This window comes from Podarcis liolepis, assembly GCF_965112155.1.
Source record: "Podarcis liolepis genome assembly, chromosome: 11".
Lineage (NCBI taxonomy): Eukaryota > Metazoa > Chordata > Lepidosauria > Squamata > Lacertidae > Podarcis > Podarcis liolepis.
The window spans coordinates 40,559,705-40,586,290 of NC_139565.1; the positions used below are offsets into that span (position 1 = coordinate 40,559,705).

At 39.4% G+C, this 26,586-nt stretch overlaps 1 protein-coding gene across 4 annotated transcripts in view; it reads right to left on the reverse strand.

Annotated features, from left to right (window-relative positions):
* IPO11 (importin 11) overlaps positions 1-26,586 on the reverse strand; it is a 72,937-nt gene that overhangs the window by 23,961 nt on the left and 22,390 nt on the right. For all 4 annotated transcript variants that reach the window (XM_083465221.1, XM_083465220.1, XM_083465219.1 and 1 more), the window contains exons 9-26: positions 26,078-26,148; positions 25,538-25,730; positions 25,269-25,421; positions 24,992-25,035; positions 22,509-22,599; positions 21,563-21,610; positions 20,915-21,020; positions 19,782-19,908; positions 17,415-17,448; positions 17,249-17,289; positions 16,107-16,223; positions 15,459-15,572; positions 13,994-14,109; positions 12,602-12,678; positions 8,893-8,972; positions 6,608-6,688; positions 4,297-4,392; positions 884-997 (exon numbers count right to left, since the gene is read on the reverse strand). In XM_083465221.1, the coding sequence (XP_083321347.1) occupies positions 884-997; positions 4,297-4,392; positions 6,608-6,688; positions 8,893-8,972; positions 12,602-12,678; positions 13,994-14,109; positions 15,459-15,572; positions 16,107-16,223; positions 17,249-17,289; positions 17,415-17,448; positions 19,782-19,908; positions 20,915-21,020; positions 21,563-21,610; positions 22,509-22,599; positions 24,992-25,035; positions 25,269-25,421; positions 25,538-25,730; positions 26,078-26,148 (1,703 nt within the window). The remainder of the gene's footprint in view (positions 1-883; positions 998-4,296; positions 4,393-6,607; positions 6,689-8,892; positions 8,973-12,601; positions 12,679-13,993; positions 14,110-15,458; positions 15,573-16,106; positions 16,224-17,248; positions 17,290-17,414; positions 17,449-19,781; positions 19,909-20,914; positions 21,021-21,562; positions 21,611-22,508; positions 22,600-24,991; positions 25,036-25,268; positions 25,422-25,537; positions 25,731-26,077; positions 26,149-26,586) is intronic.

Sequence of the window (26,586 nt, forward strand, 5' to 3'; positions counted from 1 at the left end):
AATTCAAATTTGTCATTTATTTGACTATAATGGGATTGCTAAGCAGCGGAAAACATTTATCTTTAAGGGTATCCCTTGCTGCATGAAACTTCATTTCCTTGGATAGAAATAGTATAAAATTAACAAGCCAGCTATTTCTCAGCATCACACAGAAAACACTTGCTTTAACAGAATGTTGTTTGCTATTAAAATTAATTTAACCTAGCTGGGAACCATATGATTTTTTATTTTAAAAAAAGTCATGGTGATCTTTTAAAAAGGGAAAGTGAACACAGAGGTCTCCTTATCTGCAGCTGAATGATACTTCCAATTACCTTATTAAAGACTCCAGGTGCTATTACTGACATTTTTGTTGAATAAATAGCTACCTATATTGAGCTATAGCTGGAATCAAAATAATTGTGGGTGGTATTCTGCATAGATGTGGCTTTTCAGTGGCAGCTCCCCACATCTCTGAAACCCCCTCCCTTTGAACACTGAAAACCCTCTGGAACAGCCTCTAATGAGGAACAAGGGTCTACCATCAGAAGGAAAGAGCTTTGCTAATATAAATGGACCGGGATCCCACATCCAAGACAAGGATGAATAATCAGAAGTGGTCTGATTATTTGCTCCTTAAGCACTAAAACTGTAGACTTGGGTGTCTTGAAGCAATGCAATGTTTTGCTTTTAGCTTCAAAGTCTTAAAAAGCCCATGGGATGCACTCAGGATATTTCTTTATCCTCCTCAATCCAGAAAAGTCAGAAAGCTATGGTTCATAGCTATGAACAAATGCAATACAAAATCCAGAGAGGTTATGTGGTGGAAGGAAATATGATTTGTACAACCAACTTATGTCCTGCATATACAACTAATTCAACATTGTAAAATGTAAGGGCTTACCTCCTGGCCAGACTCACATGCCATCTGGTTCAGAAGCAACGAGAAAAAACTTTTATTTTGCAACAAGACTCTACCAATGACTCCCAAGTAAGTAGACATTACAACTGGGTACCTCTGAAATGAAAACAGTTAATCTTAGCTTTCCTATCAGGCAGAAAAATATAAACATGATAAAAGCGTACTGCAGAAAATGAATAAGAGAACAATCAAACAAGTTAGAAATCTAACAGCACATCACCAATAAACATGCATGGCCAACAATTATAATCAAATCACTTCCTATTTGAAGCAAATACTGACCCGCCCAGTTTAGGTGTGTAAACACTAACTTGAAATACTGTCACTGATGTTCAAACAATACCCTGTGAGATAAAGTAGGCAGCCACATCCTCCCTATTTGGCAGACAATCCCAACTATTGGCTATGAAAGGCACATACAATGCTGAAAATTGGAGATGAAAAATACTACAGCACAACCAAAGCACCGAACTATCTTTGTATGGCATTCCATCCAGTTTGTCCTTTGCCATGCTGCTTTGGATTGCAGTGCCTAGGGCTCATGGGAAGAGGGTCCTTCTTCTCCTCCTCCTCCATCATACCTAAGTACGGGAGACTGCCTTCCTAGTCCTGCTAGCTTTGGTCCATCACAGAAATTCACTGGTAACTACAGATTTCTGTATCTCTTTTCTAGTCATCCTCTGAGGCCCTTCTTTGTGCATGTCTGTGAGAGAGGTCCGGAGGGTGGCAACATAAGAACAGGCCTTTTCTGTGGTTGCTCCCCATTTGTGGAATGCTCTCCCCAGGGAGACTTCATTACATATATTCAGGCGCCAGGCAAAAACGCTTCTCTTTAACCAGGCCTCTGGGTGATTAACCTTCTATGGCTTTTTAAATGTGTTTGTGGGAGAGAAGGTTATGGGTTTGTTCACATTAGATATTCTGTGTATTTTGTATTTTTATGTTGTGAACCGCCCTGTTGTTTTTGGATTAAGGGCAGTATACAAATTTAATGAATAAATAATAATAATAATAATTCTCTTCCCATAACACTATTGCTAATGGCACTGTACACACTCTGGATTGCAATATACTACTTGACAGCAACGATAACTGAAAGTATAGGTTACATATAAACTTCCAAGGAAATGTTATTGCATTTAAAGGCCAAGCAGAATCGTTACAAAGTTTGCTTCTGACATTGTACACATCCTTAGGAAAAGTTTGTTCCAAAACTTCAGATATGAGATAGAAGTACTGAATTTCATCAGTGAATATGAGATTTATACAACAGCACCCCTGGCTGGAGAAAGATAGAATTATAAGCAAAAGAAACTTAGGCTGTTTTTGCATAATCGAAATTTTTCATCACTAGTGAGTGTACGTTATAGCTAGAATGTATATTATTCTGCCTCCTTCTCCATTTTGGAGATGAAGAAGATGAATAACAGGTTTTCACCATCTAATAAACCAGGGCTTCCCCCCTCTACTTTGAAAAAGTGCTATTAATCCAACAAGTAGCTCATTGTTGCTATTCTCAGTGGTAACACTTCTCATTGCCAAGATTGTATGGAACAGTGTAGCGAAGTGACACAAATGGCTGAAAAAACAATCACTAGATGTGTTAAATTATGTTATTTTAACGCGTCCTATTATCAACTACAGGCTATTTGAGGACGTTGCATTTGGAGTGTGAAAAATGGGCTATGAAACAGCTTAGCAGAGAAGTGATTGAAAACCCTTTAAACAAGAAAGAGTAGTTCTGCTGCATTTGAAAGACTAATCCCAACCAAAAAATGAACCAAAATTACAAGTATATGGTTTCAATTATGGGATGTGAAATTTCAAATAAGAAATCAAAATAATCTTGTGTAAAGGCATCCTTTTGGCTCAGTTTCTTTTTCTTTAAAACAATAGGAATTGCTGCAATTTCCTGTTTTTCATCACAGGAAAGGATAATGTCTATCCTTCAGAAAGTATTTCATTATAGAATTTTAGGAAAAGCCAAATGCTCTGCTAAGTCCAAGGCAACAACAGGGTATGTGCTTCCTGGAGAAGCAGGAATACCTTCCAAACAGCATGAGAATGTATAATTTTTAGTACAGCATGTATATTTTTTTTTAAAAAAGCCCACCCTCTTTCATGAAGAACTCAAATGCAGACAAAAAATTATCTCTTCAACACTTTATCTGGAGCTACATTTTAACACACAATATATGGTAAATTGTAATTTCTCTTATTATGCCAATGAATGTTAAGTGGGGTTTCTGTAAAAATTATATTAAAAATAAAACCATAATTAGTTTTAAAGTGTAGGAAACAATCCACAGTAGCAGTGCAATCCTATCCATGTCTACTTGGAACCAGTTCAAGTGAACATATGCCCAGAAAAATGATAGGATTGCAAGAAGCATTTTATTCATATATAATAATAGTACCACAACGGGTCAGTGCATCTGGCTGTTAACCAGAAGGTTGGTGGTTCAAGCTGACCCAGGGGTGGCTGTGAGCAGGATTCCTACATTGCAGAGGGTTGGACTAGATGACCCTCAGGGTCCCTTCTATGATACTACCTGCTAATATTATTTTGGGTTTAAGGCAGTAGCCACATCCTCATATGCAATTTAGCAACTGTCAGGGTATCATTGCATTGCTGTTTTCTGCTGAGCTCTGGAAGCCACATACTGCCAGAAATAAGCAACACTACCAAGAGGGGTAGCAAGGATGCTACTGTGGCAGTTTGCCTTGGCCGTAAAGGGCTAAGAGAGGGCTAACAGCAGCATGGTGAACTTTCCAGCAGGAGTGTGCACAAAAGAAAATATTCAGATTGGATCCTGTTTTGGAGTTTTGAAAAATCAGAAGCATTGGCCTAATTCATGGGTAGGCAAACTAAGGCCCGGGGGCCAGATCCGGCCCAATCATCTTCTAAATCCGGCACACAGACGGTCCGGAAATCAGCGTGTTTTTACATGAGTAGAATGTGTGCTTTTATTTAAAATGCATCTCTGGGTTATTTGCGGGGCATAGGAATTCATTCATTCCCCCCCCCCTCAAAATATAGTCATTGTCCCCAGGTCTGAGTGACAGTGGACCGGCCCCCTGCTGAAAAAGTTTGCTGACCCTTGGCCTAATTGGATGAAATTAGCAAAAATGGTAGCCCCTTTATGAATTTTGCTGAATTTCAGAAAGATAAGTGTGGGGCATTTTGCGCCAGGCACCTTCAAACTTGAACATAGGGTAAAAAGAGGATCACCTCAGCCCCTGTTGTTTTGTTGGCAATTTGTTGGTGGATGTTTCAAGGAAACATTCCACTTACGATTACACATATACATTTTTCTTTCTTAAAACCATTATAGATATATGTCACTTTCAAAAAAATAGATAGATACCATTTGCCACAAATAAGAAATTCTTACCTCCCCATTTATAATTCCCTGAAACACAGATGGCAAAAGAGGTTGAAACATTTCAGGGCCCAACAGTGGATTGACTTTGAGGACATTTTCTACCACCTGAAAGACATGATGCAGATTTTGGTTATAAAGCAGTTCAAGTAAATGATCATACAGTGGTAGCTCAGGTTACATACGCTTCAGGTTACATACGCTTCAGGTTATAGACTCCGCTAACCCAGAAATAGTGCTTCAGGTTAAGAACTTTGCTTCAGGATGAGAACAGAAATCGGGCTCCGGCGGCAGCAGGAGGCCCCATTAGCTAAAGTGGTACTTCAGGTTAAGAACAGTTTCAGGTTAAGTACGGACCTCCGGAACAAATTAAGTACTTAACCTGAGGTACCACTGTATATAATTCCTGGTTCTATCAACAGGAAGAAAAGGTGGAATGACTAATAGGATATCTTTTCTTATCCATACCCACAGTTCTCTGTGTCTGTGTTGACAAGGGGATTTGTGCTCTCTCCTTCTTCCTCCTCCTCTCACATGCACGGTTGAATTAATTACTTTTGATTTTAATGAAACCAAAGCTTGCTGCTATGTTACTAGCAGAAAGGTCTAGTTTGATTAAAACAGGAAATATTGAATTAAGTTGAGTGCGAGGAGAGAACACACACATACACAAGCACATTCACAATGCCCAGGAGCCATCGCTCTAAGTGGTCGTGGTTTACACTTAGTGATCAAAGATGATTAGGCTATTTTAAAACTTGCATGCTACTCAGAATGAGCTGTTTCAGTTTAAGCAACAGAAATGGTCTTTACCCTGAAATGAGAATGTGAGAAAACGGATGTTATCAGAGTGGTGTGAAAGACAGCAGACCATCATCTATAGCAGTCACATATTTTTATTTAGTAATATATGTGTGACTATATATTTACACATGCACACACAAAACACATATCATTTCTATACCTCATAATATTAAAAAAAAACCTCTAAGTGCTGTATTCATATATATTGTAGCAACATAAATATTACAAAACTTTATAACAAAACCATTAATATAAAGCACTAAAACCAGCAAAAAAATACAAAAATATATAAAAGTATAATAGGGGTGATAATTTATGCCTTTATTCAAGTTTCATGTGAAATGATTCAAAAACTTTTGTTTTCACAGACAATAAATTCCACAAAGATCATGACTGCTGTCACTGCTTTGTGAAAAATTAATTGCTTGCCGACTTTTACTTGAGTGATTATGTAAATTCCATTATTAGTAGTCACAACAAAGATTGAATAAGTATTGCAGTAAGATATCCTAATAAAAGTATCCAATTTGCAAAGCTATAATAGCACTATTTCAGCATCTTAATTAACATCCTCCAATTGTCTCCCTCTGGTTTCCTAGAAAATACACACATGCTCAACATATTACCATTTTACAACAAAAGCTTTTAGCAATAGCTGCTGTGTCCTCAACAGATTGAAGCTTGAATTGTTTCTAAGTTGCCATTAAAATATTTACAGGTTTCATAAAAAGAGAATTTTTAATATTATTCTTAATATTATAGTTAACATTACACAGGAATCCTTGTGGGGGGAAAACATATTTGTTTTGGCAAGCCTATCTGGAGACATAATCAAATGGTGTGTACCTATTCCATATACTCCACTTAGGGAGTCTTTGATTCTGCAGCTTATAAATTGTTGTAAATTATTTTAGAAGCAAGAGGGTTTTTTCCTCCCTTGCTTTTGCTTTTGGAGCTAAATTCTTTGAACACTCCCTTCCCAAATAGATGCTTTCTGTGATTTGGAAAGATGAGTACACATAGTATATGACTGTAACTGTAAGTGCCTACCTATGCCTTGGAACAGATGTGAGGGACTTCTGGCACTCCAGCTGCCGCTGAACCACAACTCCCATCATTCCTGGCCACTGGCCATGCTTGCTCAGGCTGCTGGGAGTTGTAGAGCAGAACATTTGGAGGGTCAAACGTTCCCCACCCCTCCCCTAAAACAATAAACTTCACCAAGTAAAGAGTAAATTCTTCACCAAGGATGTTCATTAATATTCAATGAAGTTACTAAAGGAAAATTTAATGTTTTAAAACTTTGTTACATCCCAACAGCAGCAAAATTTAAACTCCAAATCTCATAAGCAGATTCAATTGTGTAGTATAATTACTGCACTATAAGCAATTCATTCTTGTACTACTTAAAAATTCTACAAAATCAGACATGAAAATAGGACAAAACAAATGTGCGCACACTGTAATTTTGGCTGTTCTTGAACATTTTTAAGAATAAGCTGGAAAATTAATCCTTTACCTTCAGAACTTGAACTTGACCATCCATGTTGATATCTTTTAAGACCTCACAAAACGATTTGCAAAGTTCCACTGCATAGACCTAAAGTGCAAATAGCACAAATCAATACACACACCAAGCACAATTCTGTAATCAATCTTATACTTCAAAAAGACTGACGTTCACATGAACAAATGACCTTGGGGCAGTTGTTATCTCTCAGCCTAACTGACCTCACGTGGTTGTTGTGAGGAGGAAAATGAGGAGGAGAACCATGTATGCCATCTTGAACTGCTTGGAGAAAAGGTAATCATAATAACTACCTGTCACCAATTGTAGGTGTTCCTTCTCCATTTGATTTGAATATAATCTCAGGCTTAGAAATTGTTCAAGAACTAAGTGCTTTGACCTACGGCAGCTCAGACTCAAAGAGACCCATACCTGAACAGAGAATACTCTTGCATGATGAACACACAAGTTATATGGGTCATTCCTTCATATTGCATTGCACACTGCTCCAGAGTGAGCAATGGGAGAAGGGGCTGCAGAAGGAAGTCCCACTACCTGCCTGGGAAATTTGTGCATCTCCAGTATGTGGTCAGCCAGGAAGATATTGGGGGGGGGGGCAGGGCTGGTAGTAAGTACCTGAAAATCATCATCTTCTGAAAATACTTTAACATTTGAGAAACACTAGCACCTATGATCATCATTAGCCCACGCTCATAGCAAGCTCCAAGCTTCAATTGCCACCTCTAAGTTTCCCATGTGCAGTGGGATTTTGAAACTGGAGGAGTCTGCGGTCAGAAATCTTGATGATATCATGATAAAGTACGGTACTTGAAAGGACGGCATTATATGCTTCCCCCAATTTAAAATGAAAGGATTCTGGGCAGCCTATTGTTGATAAAGTTAGCACCATAACTATAAATATGAGGAATTATTAGCGGCAGTAATCAACAGAAGGAACAGAGGCACTCAGGAACAAAGATTCTGTTTTCAAGCAAATCATCCACTGTAATCAACAAAATAATAAAATACTTAATTGGCTGTGCAAATAGTACACAGATGCTTTTATCATACAGGTGGGTATCCTACTAAGCTGTATTCTTTTCACCGCCTGCTTAAAACATTTCTGTTTAGGCAGGTCTATCTAGAGACGCCTAGGGACGCGGGTGGCGCTGTGGGTAAAACCTCAGTGCCTAGGACTTGCCGATCGCATGGTCGGCGGTTCGAATCCCCGCGGCGGGGTGCGCTCCCGCCGTTCGGTCCCAGCGCCTGCCAACCTAGCAGTTCGAAAGCACCTCCGGGTGCAAGTAGATAAATAGGGACCGCTTACCAGCGGGAAGGTAAATGGCGTTCCGTGTGCTGCGCTGGCTCGCCAGATGCAGCTTGTCATGCTGGCCACGTGACCCGGAAGTGTCTGCGGACAGCGCTGGCTCCCAGCCTATAGAGTGAGATGAGCGCACAACCCTAGAGTCTGGCAAGACTGGCCTGTACGGGCAGGGGTACCTTTACCTTTACCTTTACCTAGAGACGCATAAATGTTGATGTGTCTTAATCTTTTTAATTGTTTTTAACTGTTTACCTGGTTTAGTGATAATTTTAATATTTCTCAGATGTTTTGTTACAATCTGGCAGTATATAAATTTTGTGAAACAGCAGAAAGTTAAAAATACTATATCATACTCAGGGTATATGGACTTAAGTTATCCATGACTAACTCACCTATGGTCCATCTGTATGTTAATTTTATTATTATATTTCAGATACTGCTGCACCCACACATTTTCATCATTTGTCTGGTGTGATTTAATTCAACTATTCCAAAATATTTTTTCTTTTGGTCTGACTCTAATCACTACCAATTCACTGGAAACAATTTGTCAGAGCTAAAAATAAAGCAATTGCAGTGGGCAATGTATTAAAACTGATGCTGATCTTCCAGGTGTAGAGCAGGCAAACCATGGTTTAGTGCTACTTGTATGATTTTCCATTGCTGAGCACTTCATAAATTCACTCATTCAAAAACAACAAACCATACAAAGCACACCAGCTTCAAACCATGTTTTGATATCCTGCTTTGGAAGCTTCCTGCAAACCATGGTTTGTAAGTCAGTATAGGTTTAGATATAATTCCAAACTATGGTTTGACTTTGTTATTTCTGAATATAGTCCTAGACAGTATTGGGGTGCTCAGCCTGCCTAAAAGCAAAGTTGGCCAGCACAGTGAGCTACCATAAATAAAGCAAAACTGTGCTTAGAGAGTTTCAGAGAATATGTAACAATGAATCCGACTTTATACATACCTGAAGAAATTCAGATGGAGATAGAAAGAGATAGCCATTGATGATCTTAAAGCAGGTTCTGAGGTTTTCCGAACTTAGTTCTACAAAAAATAAACATCACATCCTGTTAGGATCTTTGCTACAGTCTAAACCACCTTAACAAATATTATCACACACTGTATTTATCTGTATTTTTTTCTTATAATGTATTCTACCATCACCCATGCATATTTATGTTCACATGAAAAATTATAGACCTAAGGTTCTCCACTCATACTCCGAGCATCCAAGTGACAAGCTCTGAAGTCAATTAAGCAGAAACCTAAACATATATATATTGTTAAAAATGAGGTATTGGTGCCCTAGAAATAAGTGCACAAATCTCACTTACAATTTAATTGGTACCTTGGATTAATGTAACAGAAAGGCTGTTACATTACGATTACAGCCACAGTTCAGCAGGATGAATAAAAAAACTTTCTTGTTAATGTTCATGTGAAAAGTATCTCATGATAACTGCTACTTTCTCAAGTCTAGTTTGTAACTGCAATGTGCAAAGAGCATTCTCCTCCTTTCATCAGCTACCGCTGGAAAGCACACATAAAACTGTACAACTGCTCATGAGGGAGAGTTTGCTGGTGAGCAGCAGCAGCAAACTATTAATTCTAGTGAAAGAACCACATTGTGCCAGACTCAACTGATGAACTCAGCTTCTCGCTGGTGGTTTTCCAAACTACTGATCCAAGTGACCCAATTAACTTGCTTATACAAAGCAGGCCAAGTAGGATTGGATAACTGAGTTAATTCACAGACCTAATTGTGAACATCTCATTTGGATCTCTGGAAAACAGAACGCTTGCTGAAATCAGAGCTCTTTTCCTAGACCAACCCAACCGGATGGCACTAAAAGCTTTCTAAAAAGTTATGCTGCAGAAGGACTTTGCAATGCAGCCAAAGAGAATTCTAGAAGTAATTTAGAGGACTAGCAAATTGTTTTATGCAAGATCGGACATTTTGCCCATCTATCCCAGGACCATCTCCTCTGGTTAGCAGCAGCTCTCTAGGGTCTTTGAGCAGAGGCCTTTCCTATCACCTGCCGCCTGACCTGGAGATGCCAAGGACTGAACTTGGGATTTTATCCATGTATATTGCTCTACTACTGAACTATGCTTCCTGTCTATTTTCAGGCTGGAGGCCACATTACCTACATGGACCTATTTAAGGTTGTACTGTCAACTCAAACTGTCACTATGATAGATTACGGTGACTACATTTCCATGAGTTATTGTCATGACTGTGTGTGCCCATCTAGAGGGCCTTCTCGGTAGTGGCGCCCACCCTGTGGAACGCCCTCCCATCAGATGTCAAAGAGATAAACAACTATCTGACGTTTAGAAGACATTTGAAGGCCGCCCTGTTTAGGGAAGTTTTAAATGACTGCTGTTTTAATGCATTTTTAATCTTTGTTGGAAGCCACCCAGAGTGGCTGGGGAAACCCAGCCAGATGGGCGGGGTATAAATAATAATGTTATTGTTGTTGTTGTTGTTATTTTCCGAAGTGGGGACCTGGTGCGAAACGCTGCAGTGTGGAGCAATCCTATTCCCTTTTCTATTCAGCCAGCCACATCCTCCTCCACGACACTCCGTTCCATTCTGGCCATCTGTTTTCCCCCTTCCCAACACCAGGAAGCACTGCAGGATAACTGAGCATGCTCAGTCCTTTCCTCCCTAAGGTACTTCTCTAAAACCTGGGGTTTTCTGGAGCCTGCCGGTGCCTCCCTCTTGTACGAGAATGTTATTGCTTTAGCTACAGAAGCATCAGCACACATTATCTCTGTGCATCAGAGATAAAGGTGAACAGTGGAGGTTTCATGGGCACTTTTCAACTCTTCCCCTAGTTTAAATAAAAAAAATGTTTCAAGCACTTGTATATGAAAAGACTGGCTTCAAAGTATGGGGGAAATGTCTGATAAAATCTCACAACTCCTGTCCTCCCTTGACCCACATTACACTGCATCACATGCTGCTGTGAAATGTGCTGCCCTGGAGGAAATGCAGCAGTTGAAGCTGTAAATCAATCACCTCTAAAGGTAATTTGCACCTGCTTTTGCCCTTTTGCCCAGAGGAAGAACCCCCTAGATCAGTGGCTGTCCAAGTGCAAAAAAATAGCAAGGGAGAAATCCTCACATCAAAACAGAAGTTGGTCTAAATGCAGCCATAGTTACTCTATGAAAACAAATGCTAACAATGTTAGAGATAAATTTTTTTACATGTCATCATTATTCTGGCAATTTGTTAATACAGTGGTGCCTCGGGTTACATACGCTTCAGGTCACATACGCTTCAGGTTGCACACTCCGCTAACCCAGAAATAGTGCATCAGGTTAAGAACTTTGCTTCAGGATGAGAACAGAAATCAGGCTCTGGCGTGGCAGCAGGAGGAGGCCCCATTAGCTAAAGTGGTGCTTCAGGTTAAGAACAGTTTCAGGTTAAGAACGGACCTCCGGAACGAATTAAGTACTTAACCTGAGGTACCACTGTAGTGGAAATCTGAGAGCCAAATTCAAAACCGGTCAAAAAATAAAATGCATCCAGGGTTGGACTAAGACAGGCATAGGCAAACTCCGGCCCTCCAGATGTTTGGGACTACAATTCCCATCATCCCTGACCACTGGTCCTGTTAGCTAGGGATAATGGGAATTGTAGTCCCAAACATCTGGAGGGCCAGAGTTTGCCTATGCCTGGACTAAGACCTTTAGAGAACTGAAAAGATTATGGTGTCCCCCATAAAGAATACTTAAGTCTGAGCTTCGGCAGACTTCTGGAAAAAAGAGGTTCCAAGCTGAGGCAAAGCCTCTAAGTATGCCCTCCAGACTGATATGCAGGGGCCTCTAGAAAAAAGAAAACACTTTCAGTTACAGTAGTACCTCGAGTTACAGACGCTTCAGGTTACAGACTTCAGGTTACAGACTTCGCTAACCCAGAAATAGTACCTCAGATTAAGAACTTTGCTTCAGGATGAGAACAGAAATCACGCAGCAGCGGCATGGGGGCAGTGGGAGGCCCTATTAGCTAAAGTGGTACCTCAGGTTAAGAACAGTTTCAGGTTAAGAACGGACCTCCAGAACGAATTAAGTTCTTAACCCGAGGTACCACTGTATATGTGCAGAGACAGGGACAGGAAACAGCAAAGAACAAAGGCTTGCAGTGTCACAGAACAGCGTAATGGTATACATTTTCAAAAGAGCTAAGAAATACCTACTTTTATTAAAAGGTTCTCCAAAACATGAACCATAAAGGTTATACTTGGTTAATGAAAATACTACAAAATAGTGAGTGTTTAAAAAAAAATAGGATGCAGTCGACACATTGCTATAAATATAGTAGATACAAATAAGGACTCTATAATGATATGCACACTTAAACTGGGCAAATCCCAGTGGAATTTCAGCTTCTTAACTGTCCCTGGATTGCGGCTTTTATGGATGCAGAAGAATATGCATCAAATATACAGAAGGCAAATTGTGTACAAGACATGATTCAGGGTTTGTTTTTTTAAATTGTTAGATCTTATCACTAGGCTCTTCCTTGGAAGAGATGTACTTGTTCATCTGCTTACATGAACAAGTACAAATAGTAAATAACATGGCACATGAAATACTGCTAGATAAGTTATGAATGTAAATGGTATCCATGCACTTCATATTAGATTTAAACATTGATAACTCACCAAGAAGAGCAGACATGTTCTGAAAAATTCGCAGCAACTCTGGGGTAAGGCAAGGGCTATTCTCTAATGTTACTAGCCTAGGGAAGGGAGGAAAAATAAAAAACCTCATTTATCATTGTTTCCATTAATATGTTTCTTTAGATCTTATTTTATGGTTTGTATTCTGAAATAAGAAAGACCTGCAACAGGTATTGTAGCTTTTCTATGTCTGTATACCCTAGAACTCAATGAACATTATTATGTTTTTAAACTCCTTTATCAGTCAAACTACAAACAAAGGTCGTCGTCCTGTGATTATACTGTAGCTCCTAGAGTCAATGGTAACTATTAAAAGTGAAGCTTTTCACTCTGGTCAACTCTCAAAGTCAGCTGTTTCCAAATCTGTCACTTACACATATTATTTAAAATTAATATTTAAAAGCATGCTTGGATATCTAGACTACAAATAAATTTATTTATTTAAAACCATGTATAAAATGCTCAACAGTCAAAAGTATAATGGTCGTGTACAAAACATAGTAATCAAACAATACTAATACATTAAATTCAGCAGTAAAACTGGAAAGGAACTGTTGGATCAGAATGCAGGAAAGGAAGTTAAAAGATGCTGGAGTTTTTTTCCCCTTTTTTAAAAAATGTACCGTATTTTTCGCTCTATAAGACGCACCAGACCACAAGACACACCAAGTTTTGGGAGGAGGAAAACAAGAAAAAAAATATTCTGAATCTCAGAAGCCAGAACAGCAAGAGGGATCGCTGCGCAGTGAAAGCAGCAATCCCTCTTGCTGTTCTGGCTTCTGGGATAGCTGTGCAGCCTGCATTCGCTCCATAAGATGCACACACATTTCCCCTTACTTTTTAGGAGGGAAAAAGTGAGTCTTATAGAGCAAAAAATACCGTAGCTCCCCTAGTGACTTACTAATATAATACCCTACATCAAGAGTGGGGAATCTTTTCTAGCCTGAGGGCCACATTTCTGTCTGGGGGCATCTGTCCATGGTGGGCCTGGCCAAAACAATTATTTTCTTATTTTCATAGGGCAGGCTACATCATTACTGTTGTTGTTGTTTGTTGTTTGTTGTTGTTGTTGTTGTTAGAATTTATATACCCACAGGCCTCAAGGTAGTGCACAGGATAAAATCAGAATATAAAACCAGACAAAAGCCACACACACACCTCACAAAGATTATTACAGTATTCCAGCTAGGCTGAAGCACTGAATGACACAGGGCAGAGCGAATCCTGAGGGCCAGATAAGGAGGCCCCTGGGCCAGAGGCTCACCACCCCTTCCCCACGCATTCTGATCCTTCAACATACCCGTCACATTCCTTACCCAAATTCAAGTATAAAATTGCTCTGGTTTTCTGAAGGGAGTGGCACAAAATGCTTACCACAATTCTAGTCCGTCTTCTAGAAGATACACATGAGGGGGCTGGGAAACATCAGTGCTTAGCTGAATAACCGGGAGCAGGAATGGATAAAGATTCTTGCTATCTGCTCCTAAGCCCTGAAGAAATAATAATAACACATTGATCAGAACACCTGAGGACTTGCTGCTACAAACAGGAGCGATAGCAGATTATTGAAATTTTTGAAAAGGCTTTCAGGAAAAGAACGATATAAGTAACTAGCCGCTATAAAAAGCCGGCAAGTGACTCTACTTTGAAGTAATTAGAACAGTCAGTTTTTTGGATAAGGCTTGGCTGAGTGGGATACGAACCTCAGAGAAACAGGATTAGATACAATACTGTATTCTCTGGTTCACAGACTAGATATGAAAAGGGGGAGCTTTCTCAGCTTGAACAACTTTCTTTTGTTGAAATGCCACTCTCCTGACTCCACACTATGGTTCTACATCAAACTTCCAAGAAGCAACAGGAGCAAAACATGTACCAGTAAACGCTCCAATGCCCTCTTCTTCCAGTTCAGAAGACTGGAGAGAAAGATTGGACAGGAGGGCTTATTGCAAGGAATATGGACTCTTAAAGAACAAAAAACTATCACAATGTGGCTGGCATGGTTTCCCTCCCCCCCCTCCGAGAACACTTCCTCATAATACTCACCAATGAAGATTAGAAAGAATTAAGCTAAAACTGGGTTTCACTTAGAAGTCACTAAGAGCTTGATTTATATGACAAGAGCTGCCAATCTACACCAAACAGCCCTAAATTTTAAACCTGCATTTGTGGACAGGCTACTGCTACTCAGGTAAAAATTCTACAGACACACTTCTCCTTATGATGCGTTACACATCCCAGGGACTCATAACCGGTGCAGAAAACAGATTCCAAGGCTAAGTCCTGAGCAATGACCCACATCAAATCCCGGTAATAACCTTAATGGTTTAAGTATATTATTGACTCTATGCAAGCTCTGTCCAAACTAAACTCCAGGTACATTAATTGACAGTAAAAGGACACGACCTTGTGCAAGTGTTGCCACTGTGTTTAAAGAACGGGTCTTTCAACACATTCTGTGTTGATTTTGTGCTGACTGCCAATACTAACCCAAGAAAATAATTAGTACGGAGAGGAGTAGCAGCTATTCCAGAGTATTATCTTGTATAAACTTATGGATGAAGGCAGTTGAGCTGTGAAATGTTAGGCAACTGAAAGCAGGGGCAGTGGGGGAGAGACATGGAGAGAGACAAAGCTGGCTTGCTCAAGGCCCTAAAAGCTTATAATAAATATTTTGGAAGGAGGATTAGCATTGGAGGAATGCACACTTCTTAGGGGTTCAAGGTACGCTGCAATGTTTTGATGTGGGTTCCCACTTGCTCTATCTAAAGTTTTAACAAGCTACAACACAAGCTAATGATCAGAGAGAGGAAAGAAGAAAAAACATCAGATATTTTACCTGGACAAGATGTATTAGGGTAGTAAGGATAGCACACCTCAGCATATTGTGCTCTTCACTTTGTTTCCAAAGGAGAGGTAAATACTGAACCAAGCATCCTACGTAAGGTCTTATCTGTGGTTAAAATAAAGCAGTACAATTTTAACAGTTAGCTTTTAAATTCTCATAGATTACAACCCTCCTCGTAAGATTTTGTAGGAACAGCCTCAGGGGGGAAGAAAAGGTTTCATAGGGACGAATGAATTAGAATTTTACTGTCTTTTCCCCAGTTACTGTTAGTTGGTCTGGGCCGTCGCCACCCCCCAATAAGGAGTGCTACAACTGTATGGAAATCAACATCAATGCGTTCACAACCCATGAAAAGTAAGTGATAAATTACTAAAGATAACAACTTCAACTTGCTTGTTCAGGATCGGGACACACAAAGAATGCCTGAGAAAACATTCCAATGTCTGGCGGGTTTGTTACAGAACTTTGAGTGGCTGGACACTATCAAGGTTCCCCCACTCCCTCAACATGTCTAAAGGGATTTGGGATAGTGTTGGAACTGCAAACGCAGAAATAGTCCAATATTTAATGGTTTCAAAGCCTTGTGTTCCTATGAATTTAGATGTGCAACAGTTTTTCCACTCTGAGGTGTCAACTTACTTGCATGTTGACTCTTTCAATTACACAAGACAGAACATGAAGAACTTGCATCTTTGTGTCACATTCTCTAACTTCTTGAAGAAGCTGAAAGAGCAGCGTAAACATAGATTCCAGATACTGCAAAAGAAAGACAACATGGGTCTGAGTTAGTAAGGACACTGATACAGTTCTTAATCGCTAATTCAATTCCTCTAGGGACCAGCCACAAAATATCTGGTTAGTGTCAGTTCAACATGGGAAATACTGGCCTGTGCCACATTAAATCCCTCTTCTCTGTTCCCATAGACCAAACTCCCAGAATATCCAAAGCTACAAATCCTGACTTATCCACCACTACTTACACCATATTGCCCCCAGGCCTCACCTTTCTTCTCAGTCTTTCCTTTCCTCAACGTCTTACTTTCTCTCTGCCATTTCTTCCCTCACATTGTACATTCTCTGTTCATCCCACTCCACAGGCCCCTTCTTCTCAGTCTATTCAATTTGCCCAATGAATTACTCTAGACTTCACTAATGGCGCAACACCAGCAGCTATGCCACACTACAAAATGGCTTCCTGTTGTAAAACAGCAAAATGTAGGTCCAGCACTTCAGCAAAAGGCTTAAGAAGGTGAGGCAGAGACTTATAAACAGCCCAAATAACTACCTTGCTAAGAATACACTATAGTAATCCCACCATGCAATGTCAGTGTGGTCTGCAAGATGCTAATCACATACAGAACAGGAGTGTATTTTAGAGATCCTACAAATGACTTCTATTATCCAGGGATGTGTCCAATGGTGCCATTCTACTTGCACAAGAGACAACTTTGCTCCTCCTTTCCCCAGCACCCCTTCTAAATCTGCTCCAGAGGATTGGAAGACTCTCTGAAGCAGATTGTGGAGGGGTGTTCAGAAAGAGATGAAGGGAAGGCAGTGCTGTGCAAGTAAAATTTTGCACATACAACATTTGATACAACTCCCAATTTCTTCCCCTACTTCTTCATGCAACGTTCTAATGGAATTTTAATTTTCACTTCTTAAGAAACACTACTGAATTCTAACCACACCAAAGTAAGTGATTGCATTTCAATTAAGTGGTTTTACTTGCTTTTGAATTTAGTACATGACTGGGGCACAGGGAGGGGGTCACATGCACTTACTGGTAGAAACTGATCAGTCCTAAACTCGAAGTCATCCACAGGTACAATGCAGTTAAGGAAAACCAAAATATTTGTGCAGTTAATATTTTGAAATGAGCAACATTAAACCAAAGCATTTTCAGTGATTCAGTTAACAATGGAATACTTTAAATAAGGGAAAGGATATTTAGTTTCAGAGTTGTAGCTGTCTCAATACGGACCTGAAAGAAAATAATTAAACAAGAACAAATCATGTTGGTCAGTTAGATTTGTTTATAAAACATTTTCACAAGATATTCACAAAGTTGATACACAGTCCAACAAACTATATCTTTCATTTCTATTGGTTGATCCCTGCCCCACGACATAGAAACAGAATAACAAATTCAGTTATTTGAGAGTCTTATATTTAAGAACTTGAGAGACCATTTTCTCCTTAAACATTTCACCAAGTGTTTTTCACCTCCTTATTTTCACTCTATTCCCAAATTCCTCATTTTTAATGTATCCAAAATGAGTGTATTGATGTGATGATCAAACAACCTTTGTTTCAGATTTGACAATTCAAAATGGTACTCAGTTGTCAAACTTGAGGACACGGGGGAAGTGTATTTGAAGGTTGTTGGTTATTTTGTTTGGTACTGAAGATATTCTGGTTGAGAAGAAAGAGAAAATTAATATTGTGTAACAAGTCTGGGGTGGAAATTTTTCAGTGCGATATGGCTTTGCTTCAGACTGATATGCCTTACTGTTTGCCTTATCTTTCTTATTAAAATTTTATCCTTCTACAAGGCTATTCTTCCTGCTATTTGAACAAGCTGCCAGTCAGAACTACCAATTCAGCTGCTGTAAATAGCATTATAGCCAAACTTTATATCTTTAATTTCATAATGGAACACAATCTGAATTGATTTTGAGATGGATATACTTTGTTCAAGTTAAAGATATACAGAGAAAAGATATATTCAGTGACAGAAGGGTGGGTCAAATATTACACAATCAAAATATAAAGAAACTGAAGTTTATGATCACAGCAAAACTATGTAGATGTAGTCAAGTATCAAAGGCTCATTAATCAGCTTTGCTTGCATGAATGTGAACAGTGTAGTTATTCCTGTAAAACTTATCAGCTCAGTCCAGTAATTTGAGGGCCCAATCCATATATAAAATGTGATGTACTTGTGTTTTCAAGTACTGGAAATTTATTATATTGTATTTTTTATTTTTAGTTTGATATTTAAGTGCTTATTGTATGAGAGATGGACATTGGGTACTGGCAGGTCTATTGATGGTGCACTATTTCTCACCCTATGTAATTCAACCATGAGAAGAACAAAAATATTTTCTTTACCGAGCTGCAGAATCGGAAGGCAACTCTTTGTCCCACATTTATTTCTGTTTCATATATTGATACACCATTTAATACCAATACAATCTTTAAGCAGTTTACAAAAATAACATACACAATAGATATAGATATAACAAATGACTAAACTGGAAAACTGCAGTAACAAATAAAACAATAAAAATCCCCCCAAAGCAAAACGTAGCAGTACTACTTGAAAATATCTAGAGTCAGGTATCCCTTCCCACTTCACGTGGCACATCCTGACTCGCAATATGCAGCACCACTTACTAACAGCCAGATCTGGTATAGAGAGACTCTGAACCAATCTGACTACTACAGAAACACAAATCATTCAGTACCACTACTCATCCTATTTTTCTCCCACACCTCATAGACATCCACCATTACACAATATCCCACCATCCATCCAATCACTGCAATATCTCCCTCTCAATCACCTAAAGACGATCAGGAATCACTCCATCCATTCTACTAAATGTGCACTGCAAAAACACCAGAAGACAAATGAAATCAACTGACAGAACTGTACAAGATATCAAACCCAATGGCCACCCATCAAACAAGCAGATATATTGCACTAGACAGCAATCTGACTTTCATCCAGGTTGTTCTTGCCCATCCAAGACTCTCACTTGATGGGCATTGAAAATGACTGATCATTGCAACTCAAGGCCTGCCTACTGGATCTGGTCTGGACATTTAAAGCAGCTCTACAAATGTATCTCAATGGACTGATCCCTCAGATGGTAGATATTGGGCTACTGGCAAAGTAGGAAAATTTCTCCAATATACAGCATGACCCATGATCTATTGCATAGATGTTCTGCAAATATATACAACGGCGGATCATTCTCACAAATTCAACTAGTCCTCTGTAAGGACTGGGGTGGTCTAGAAAAGTTTCCATATAAAACTATAGTTCACTTTTCCACAGCTTTCAGGGGCATAGAGATTATCAAAGATAATAAAACTTCACAAACAGCTCGGGCTATGCATGTACTCAGAAGTGAGATTAATGGGACTTACTGTCAGGTAAGCCTATACAGAACTAAAGCTTGAGAGACCTTCCTAACACGAGAGCATGAACAAAAGCACATACTATTTGCAAGGTAGAAGAGAAAGGCCAGTTACATGAAAAATAAATACAGTACGGAGTATTTGTCAAAGAGATTGATCTATACGTACCACTAAGTCTTGGTCTTGAAGCAAATTACAAATTGCTTCATACAGCATTGGTCTCAAGTCAGACTTGAATTTCACAGAAATCCATTGTCCAATTAGCCAGATCACTCGCCGACGGATTGGTTTATACCTTTAAACATAACAAAAATTATTACGTGAAGAAAGGGCTTTTAAGATTGTATTGCATTAAATTGTTTAAGGGTCAATATCAAACATGCTTTTCAGTACTGTAATTTCTGCCAACAAAGTGTGAACACGTGTTTGTTTTTATAATCAACATCAGACTGCTCAGGTCTCCACCTCAGCCCCTGCAGAACACTGCAGAATAAGCATTCCAAAGGTCTATTTCTATGGGAGAAAATACACATTAATTTCAAACAGGTAAATTTGCTTATTTAAATCATAGAATATTAATGTTGAAAACATTCCATGAGTGAAATCTGTTGGAGGAACAGATTCTGCTGTCTCTAGGAAGATATTTTGGCACTACAATCCTCACAATTCTTAATATTAATTAGTGTCAAGGACAGAACTTTTATATTTTAAAAAGGTAAATGCCCTTGAACTAACACCTTAGTTTCATAAAGATCGGTCATCAAGTTTTTAGATTTTAATTTTATATTATGATGCACTAATTCAAAGAATATTCAACACTACGCCTTGACAATAAGGGGATTATGATACAGTAAATCTTAAGATACTTTGCATTATTGCACCCCAAGTGAAGTTATTACTTATAGAGTGCTGCCAAGGTGCATGGTGCTGCAGGGCGATTTACTTGATTTCAAGCCCCATAAGACCTGCACGTAGCAAACCACACAACATGGACAAAGAACTGAGAGAAGTCAAAGTAGTCAAGGCAGCTGGCTGGGCCAACAGCTGTGTCAGGACCCAGATCTAGAACAAGAAGGCAAACCATTGGAGAATTCTATGCAATTCAAAACAGGCATGCTGCCAGATCAAAAGCTGATGCATCAATAAAAGATACTGCATATTTATTGCTTTTTTGAAAGCAGAGAAATCTACTGCAAATACCAATGTGAAAGTGAAGAACTGCAAAGCGTAACGGGAGAGTTAAGACTTCATACCAAAGCTAGCTGAATTTATATTGACAGCCAACAGAAAGGGACTTGTACCTGTTATGAGTGATTTGCAATTCCGCTAGCAGCTGGTTTCTGAACCACTGATCAAAATCCACACTGTCAAATAGCTCATATGCTGCCAGTCCAACTGCATTGTACACTGAAGGGGGGGGGGGGAAATGAAACAAAATACTGTAGCCTCTTTTGCAAAATGAATCTACTTAATTGAATGATGTCTTTTAAATACATCAATTCAACAAGAAATGTAACTCAGGTGCAAGGGTGTGGGGAGAGGGAGAGAGAGAGGGAGAGAGAGAGAGAGAGAGAGAGAGAGAGAGAGAGAGAGAGAGAGATGTATGCAACAATATCTGTGCGCAATCAGAACGGACTTCTGCAATGGGTCTTCACCTTTCTCTCCTTCCTGCCGTGGCCCACTTCCCATATGAAAAGAAGCTTCCCCAGTTAAGATGATATAGGAGTGCAGCTTTAATAAAAGCAACTTAAAAGAACAGTAGTTCCACAAAAACTACACCTCAAAAGCTGTATTCCAAAGCTGTTGCAGCCCTCCCAACTTCAGTTGATTATTCCAATACTGGCTTTCAAAACCTTGGAATATTCTAATGCTGTCAGGTATTAGAACAGATTAAAAAAACAAGCAACTGCCAGTCTCTCCATTTAAAATGCGAAAAACACGGAATTTACCAGCATCTTTAATCAGCAGAGTTTGGGTATCATCCATGTTAGTAGGACCTGAAAATAAATAATTAAAAAGCAAGTAAATCCATAATGCAGCAAAATGTAGTTAAATAAATAATATGTTGTGTTCATTGCAAAAGCAGGGTTTCTGATGCGTTAAGATTTTTATTCTTCCCCTTAAAGTGGGAAGAGAGAATCTATGAGGGGCAAGTATTTTGGAGATTCGCCTAACAATATAATTTATTACATTGTATTGATGTTGAATACTTTAAGACACAGTGTAAAAATGTTAGAACGCAAATAGGATTTGAGTAAGAACAACATTGGGGGGGGGAGTTCTTTTATTGTGAGATAAGGCGAAGGTATAAAGCAACTATAATATGCAGCATGCGGTGAAATTAAAGCCCTGCTTCCATGTATTGAAAGACTGCGAAGAGAAGGTCGCAGGACCACATTACCAAAGTCTCCTCTTCTACACTCCCCAATGTCTGCGTGCTCAACTACATCCAACAGAGAGTTCTATTTGCACACCAGTGTACATGTTTGGAGCTCCTCCACATGAAGGACGGTTGAATGTACAGACAAGCATGGAGCGTAGCCAGGGTTGCCTGCGTAGTCTCAAGAGAAACTGAGTTCACTAAGCTGAATTGGAAAGTCTTCTAGAGCAGGCATAGGCAAACTCGGCCCTCCAGATGTTTAGGGACTAGAACTCCCATCATCCCTGACCACTGGCCCTGTTAGCTAGGGATGATGGGAGTTGTAGTCCCAAAACATCTGGAGGGCTGAGTTTGCCTATGCCTGTTTTAGAGTTTCATCCTTGTGCACGCATGCTTGACTACAAACGATACAAAAAGAATTAGAAGGACTACTATTTTACAATGAAAATGTTAAGTGCTGCTCAACGTTCCACACAATATATAATTTTAAACTAAACTTTTTAAGAAAACGGTACCTTGTAGAGTATGAACCATTTCTAGCAGAACTGGAGTGAGAGTCTGATTGTATTCATGAAAAATATCAATGAAGAGCACTTCTGTGCATGGCTGGGGAGTGAAAAGAACTGTTCATTATTTAGGGCAAAAATATGTTAAGCAAATTCATTTTAAAAAGGCACTATTGAGGAAATTGCTAAATATGACAAGACAGCAAAAGTGAAACACATCCTGTAATTATAAACATTGGGAAATTGTTCTTAAAGGTATGAACTGAGCATTTACAAAGTACATTAATACAACTGAGCCCCAAACAGACACAACTGACCGAAAATAATGAGTACAGAATTCGCTTGAAACGAAACCATGATCATAGCTGACTAGGGCTTAAGCTTTCAATCATTATGTGGCAATATTTCACCCATCACTAGCACTAGGTGCAGCAGTTACTTAAGAGGTATAGACTACTTCAGAGGTACCCAAACTTTTTTCAAAGAGGGCCAGATTTGATTAAGTGAACTTGCGTGAGGGACTGACCAAAGTTTTTGAGTTTTTTTAAGGATTAAAGTTGCTGATCTTTTTTTAGCATTTTACCCCAGGACATATACCGCCACAGGGGCCAGATTAAATTGACCGGCTGGCTGGATCAGGCCACCAAAACGGACTTTGGACATGCCTGGACTATTCGCTAAGCACAAGCTAAGACGTTGATCCAACAAGCAACACGCTCCCTGCACCTTCTTTTTTGAGAAGCAGGGCAGGCACAGCTTTTAAAATAGCAAGCAGCCATTATCATAGGACTTGAAAAAAATGAACCTATGCTGCCAATACTTGTAGTAGACCAGTATGAAGTAAGCAGCACATAAGCAGCCCACAAAACACTACCAAACCATTCTACGTTCTAAATCTTTTATTAATAATCCAAAAATTGAGAGAACACAATTTTAGCCACAAACAGAAAACTCATTCAAATTGTGTCCAAATGAAAGATTCAGTCTTTAAAGTTCCTTTAGCCAGGCTCCTGTAGATAAGTTTGATCAAACGAAGTGTCGGTGATGTTACGCACAAGAGTTAGACAGGGTGATTGGAATGTAGAACGGTTTGGTAGTGTTTTGTGTGCCGCTTATGTGCTGCTTACTTCATACTGGTCTACTATCCCAGGACTTGGGAAGTAAGTGGACAGTCCCTTTAAGGGTTTGGGTCTGTGAGGTTTGTTTGCACCAGGGCTGGTATCTTCATGCCATTGCAAGTGGAGGCAATGCAGGCGCCAGCTCAGTATCCAATTTACTCAATGGCCTCCCCCAGAAGAAGACTCCTCTCTGACAGGGGGCAGCTCCACAGCAGGAGGTATTAAACTAGGGTGTCGAATGTCACACTCTTCTGCCAACCTGCCCGGTCCCTCCCCTGGATCCAAATCTCCACTCCCTAGACTACTGGTCTCCTCCCTGGGCTCAGATACTTCTTGGGATCCTGATTTCACTTCCCGCATCCTGCTAGGACCCTTCCAGCTCCAACTCCACAAGCTCCTCCCATTTCTCCTCTGGATCTAACCATCCCCTCCATGACGTATCTACAGGACTCATAACAAGTGTGAAAATAAATGCTTGAAAACATACAGAATCTCTGCTGTTAGGAGAGGAACTTAGGGAAGCCTGTGTGTGTGTGTGTGTGTGTGTGTGTGTACGCACACACATGCCAAAGCCCCTGACCAAGGCCACCATGTGGATCTGCACCTAGCGACAAAATACCGTATTTTCTGCTCTATAAGACTCACTTTTCCCCTCCTAAAAAGTAAGGGGAAATGTGTATGCGCCTTATGGAGTGAATGCAGGCTGCGCGGCTATCACAGAAGCCAGAACAGCAAGAGGGATTGCTGCTTTCACTGTGCAGCGATCCCTCTTACTGTTTTGGCTTCTGAGATTCAGAATATGTTATTTCTCATTTTCCTCCTCCAAAAACTAGGTGCGTCTTGTGGTCTGGTGCGTCTTATAGAGCGAAAAATACGGTATCTGCTTTGCTTTATGCCATGGGCAAGTCTGATGAAAGATTTCAGCAAGGGTTTCTATCCAGTAATAAACAAGGGTGTTATTACTTGCATCTATATCAGCATGACATACCAATTTCACAGAGAGCATGAACCCACAGAAGAGCTCCGCTGTGCTGATCACAACGCTTTCTATCCTTTCCTCCAGGAATACTTGGGACTTGAAAACTGCAGAGTTCAAAGACTGCACAATTATCACCACTCCGCTCTCTTCCTGGGTGGGAGGTTTAGCACCGGAGCAAATGGTCAGAGCAAGTGTGAAACCTTCCAGCCGTGAAGAAAACAATGTAGGAAACAGTAGCATAGCCTAAAGTCTGCCTGGATTTAGAGGTCTTTGGTAGCGTGGCAGAGGGTCCTGTCAGAGCTATGTACATGCAGTAACGTCTAAAATATGGATTGCATCCCAAAATGTCAAGTTTAATGTAAGATCTCTGCGTGAATTTTAAGCAGTATGCTTACCCTGATACTATATTTCCAAGAATCTCCACCTGTCTCTTCCACAGCTGCAACATAAAAGTAAATAAATTTTACACAATCAAGTACATATTGTTTTTAAATTACATATGTTGGTTAAATAAAAAAGTGCAACTTTGTACATAAAAGGGCTTCTGGAACTAGTTAACAATCATACAACATTACACATGCTGCTAACATCAACATTATTCCTAGATAATAATGGAAAGTACACATTGTACCTTAAACTAAAATTAGGCTGAAATAAATAACAGCTTCTTACTAAAGCCTTCTGGGTCCTCTTCCCACATTGTTAGCTCTTCCTCAGTTAGCAGGAAATACTGAGTGACCAACCGCCTGCATATCTCTGTTAATGTTGGGTATGTGAAGAACGACACCTTTATCTTATGAGCTTCAAGAGTTTCAGGGCTGCTATCTGCAGTAAAATAGTTCACGGGAAATAAATCCATAATTCATTCATCTATGTCCAAAAAGGAATAAATCACTATCAAGACTTATATAAAATTTCAAAAATGAAAAGAGCCAAATTACCTTCCACATTTTTGGATGGCTTGTAAGCATAATTTTTGACTATCATCTTAATCAGATTCATGCACTGGACAATAAATCGCTCAAACACAACTCCTTTGCCAGCCTCTGTGAAAACATAGCTGACAGCAAATTCCAATGATCTCTGAATTAGAGGGGTGAATGAAAAAGGATGCTGGTCCAAGAAGTCTAAAAGCTAAAAAGCAAGGGGGACAGTAACAGGATTATCATAAGAGAAATACAAACCAAAAACACAATTGGTTAATAATAAGAGATAAATAAATAAGAAAGTGTATTACAAAAACCAAAAAAGCAATTGAAAGCAGCTTGTTGATATAGTCAGTTTTTTAGAATGATGAGTTGGATGTTCTGTGTCTACCTCCATCCCAGGCCCTTCCCCTTCATTGTGACTTCTTTATTCTGCTGAACTGATCCATTTTTTAAAAAAGACAGTATTAAAACTGACTAGTCCATGAAGCTAATTCGCTAAGAATATTTGGCTGAAAATAATCTAGTGAAATTTACCACTTTAGTGAAACTTACCACTTTAGTAAAAAGAATTATAGTCTTTTCTAGGCGATCTCTGCAGACGTGATCTGCTTCTATACTTTTACCTGGTAAACAACAGCAAAAAAAATTCAATTATTATTGACAGCCAAAGGAGAAGACATGCTTGTCTGTTGTAGTAAACACGCAAAAAAAGAAAAAAAGCCTTGTGGCACCTTAAAGACTAACAGATTTATTGCAGCATAAGCTTCCTTTTAAGTGTAACTGAAAACTGCCATATTTTGTAAAGTAAAGTTGGTGCCTCAGAAGTAACAATATTCCAATTGAGCGAAATGCACATTTTAGGTACATAGATAGAAGCTGTGATGTGATGAACAACACACTCAAGAGAAACATAACATAAATAACGGATAGGAATTTGTATACAGTGGTGCCCCGCAAGACGAACACCTCGCAAAACGAAAAACTCGCAAGACGAAAGAGTTTTCCGTTTTTGAGTCGTTCCGCAAGACGAATTTCCCTATGGGCTTGCTTCGCAAGAAGAA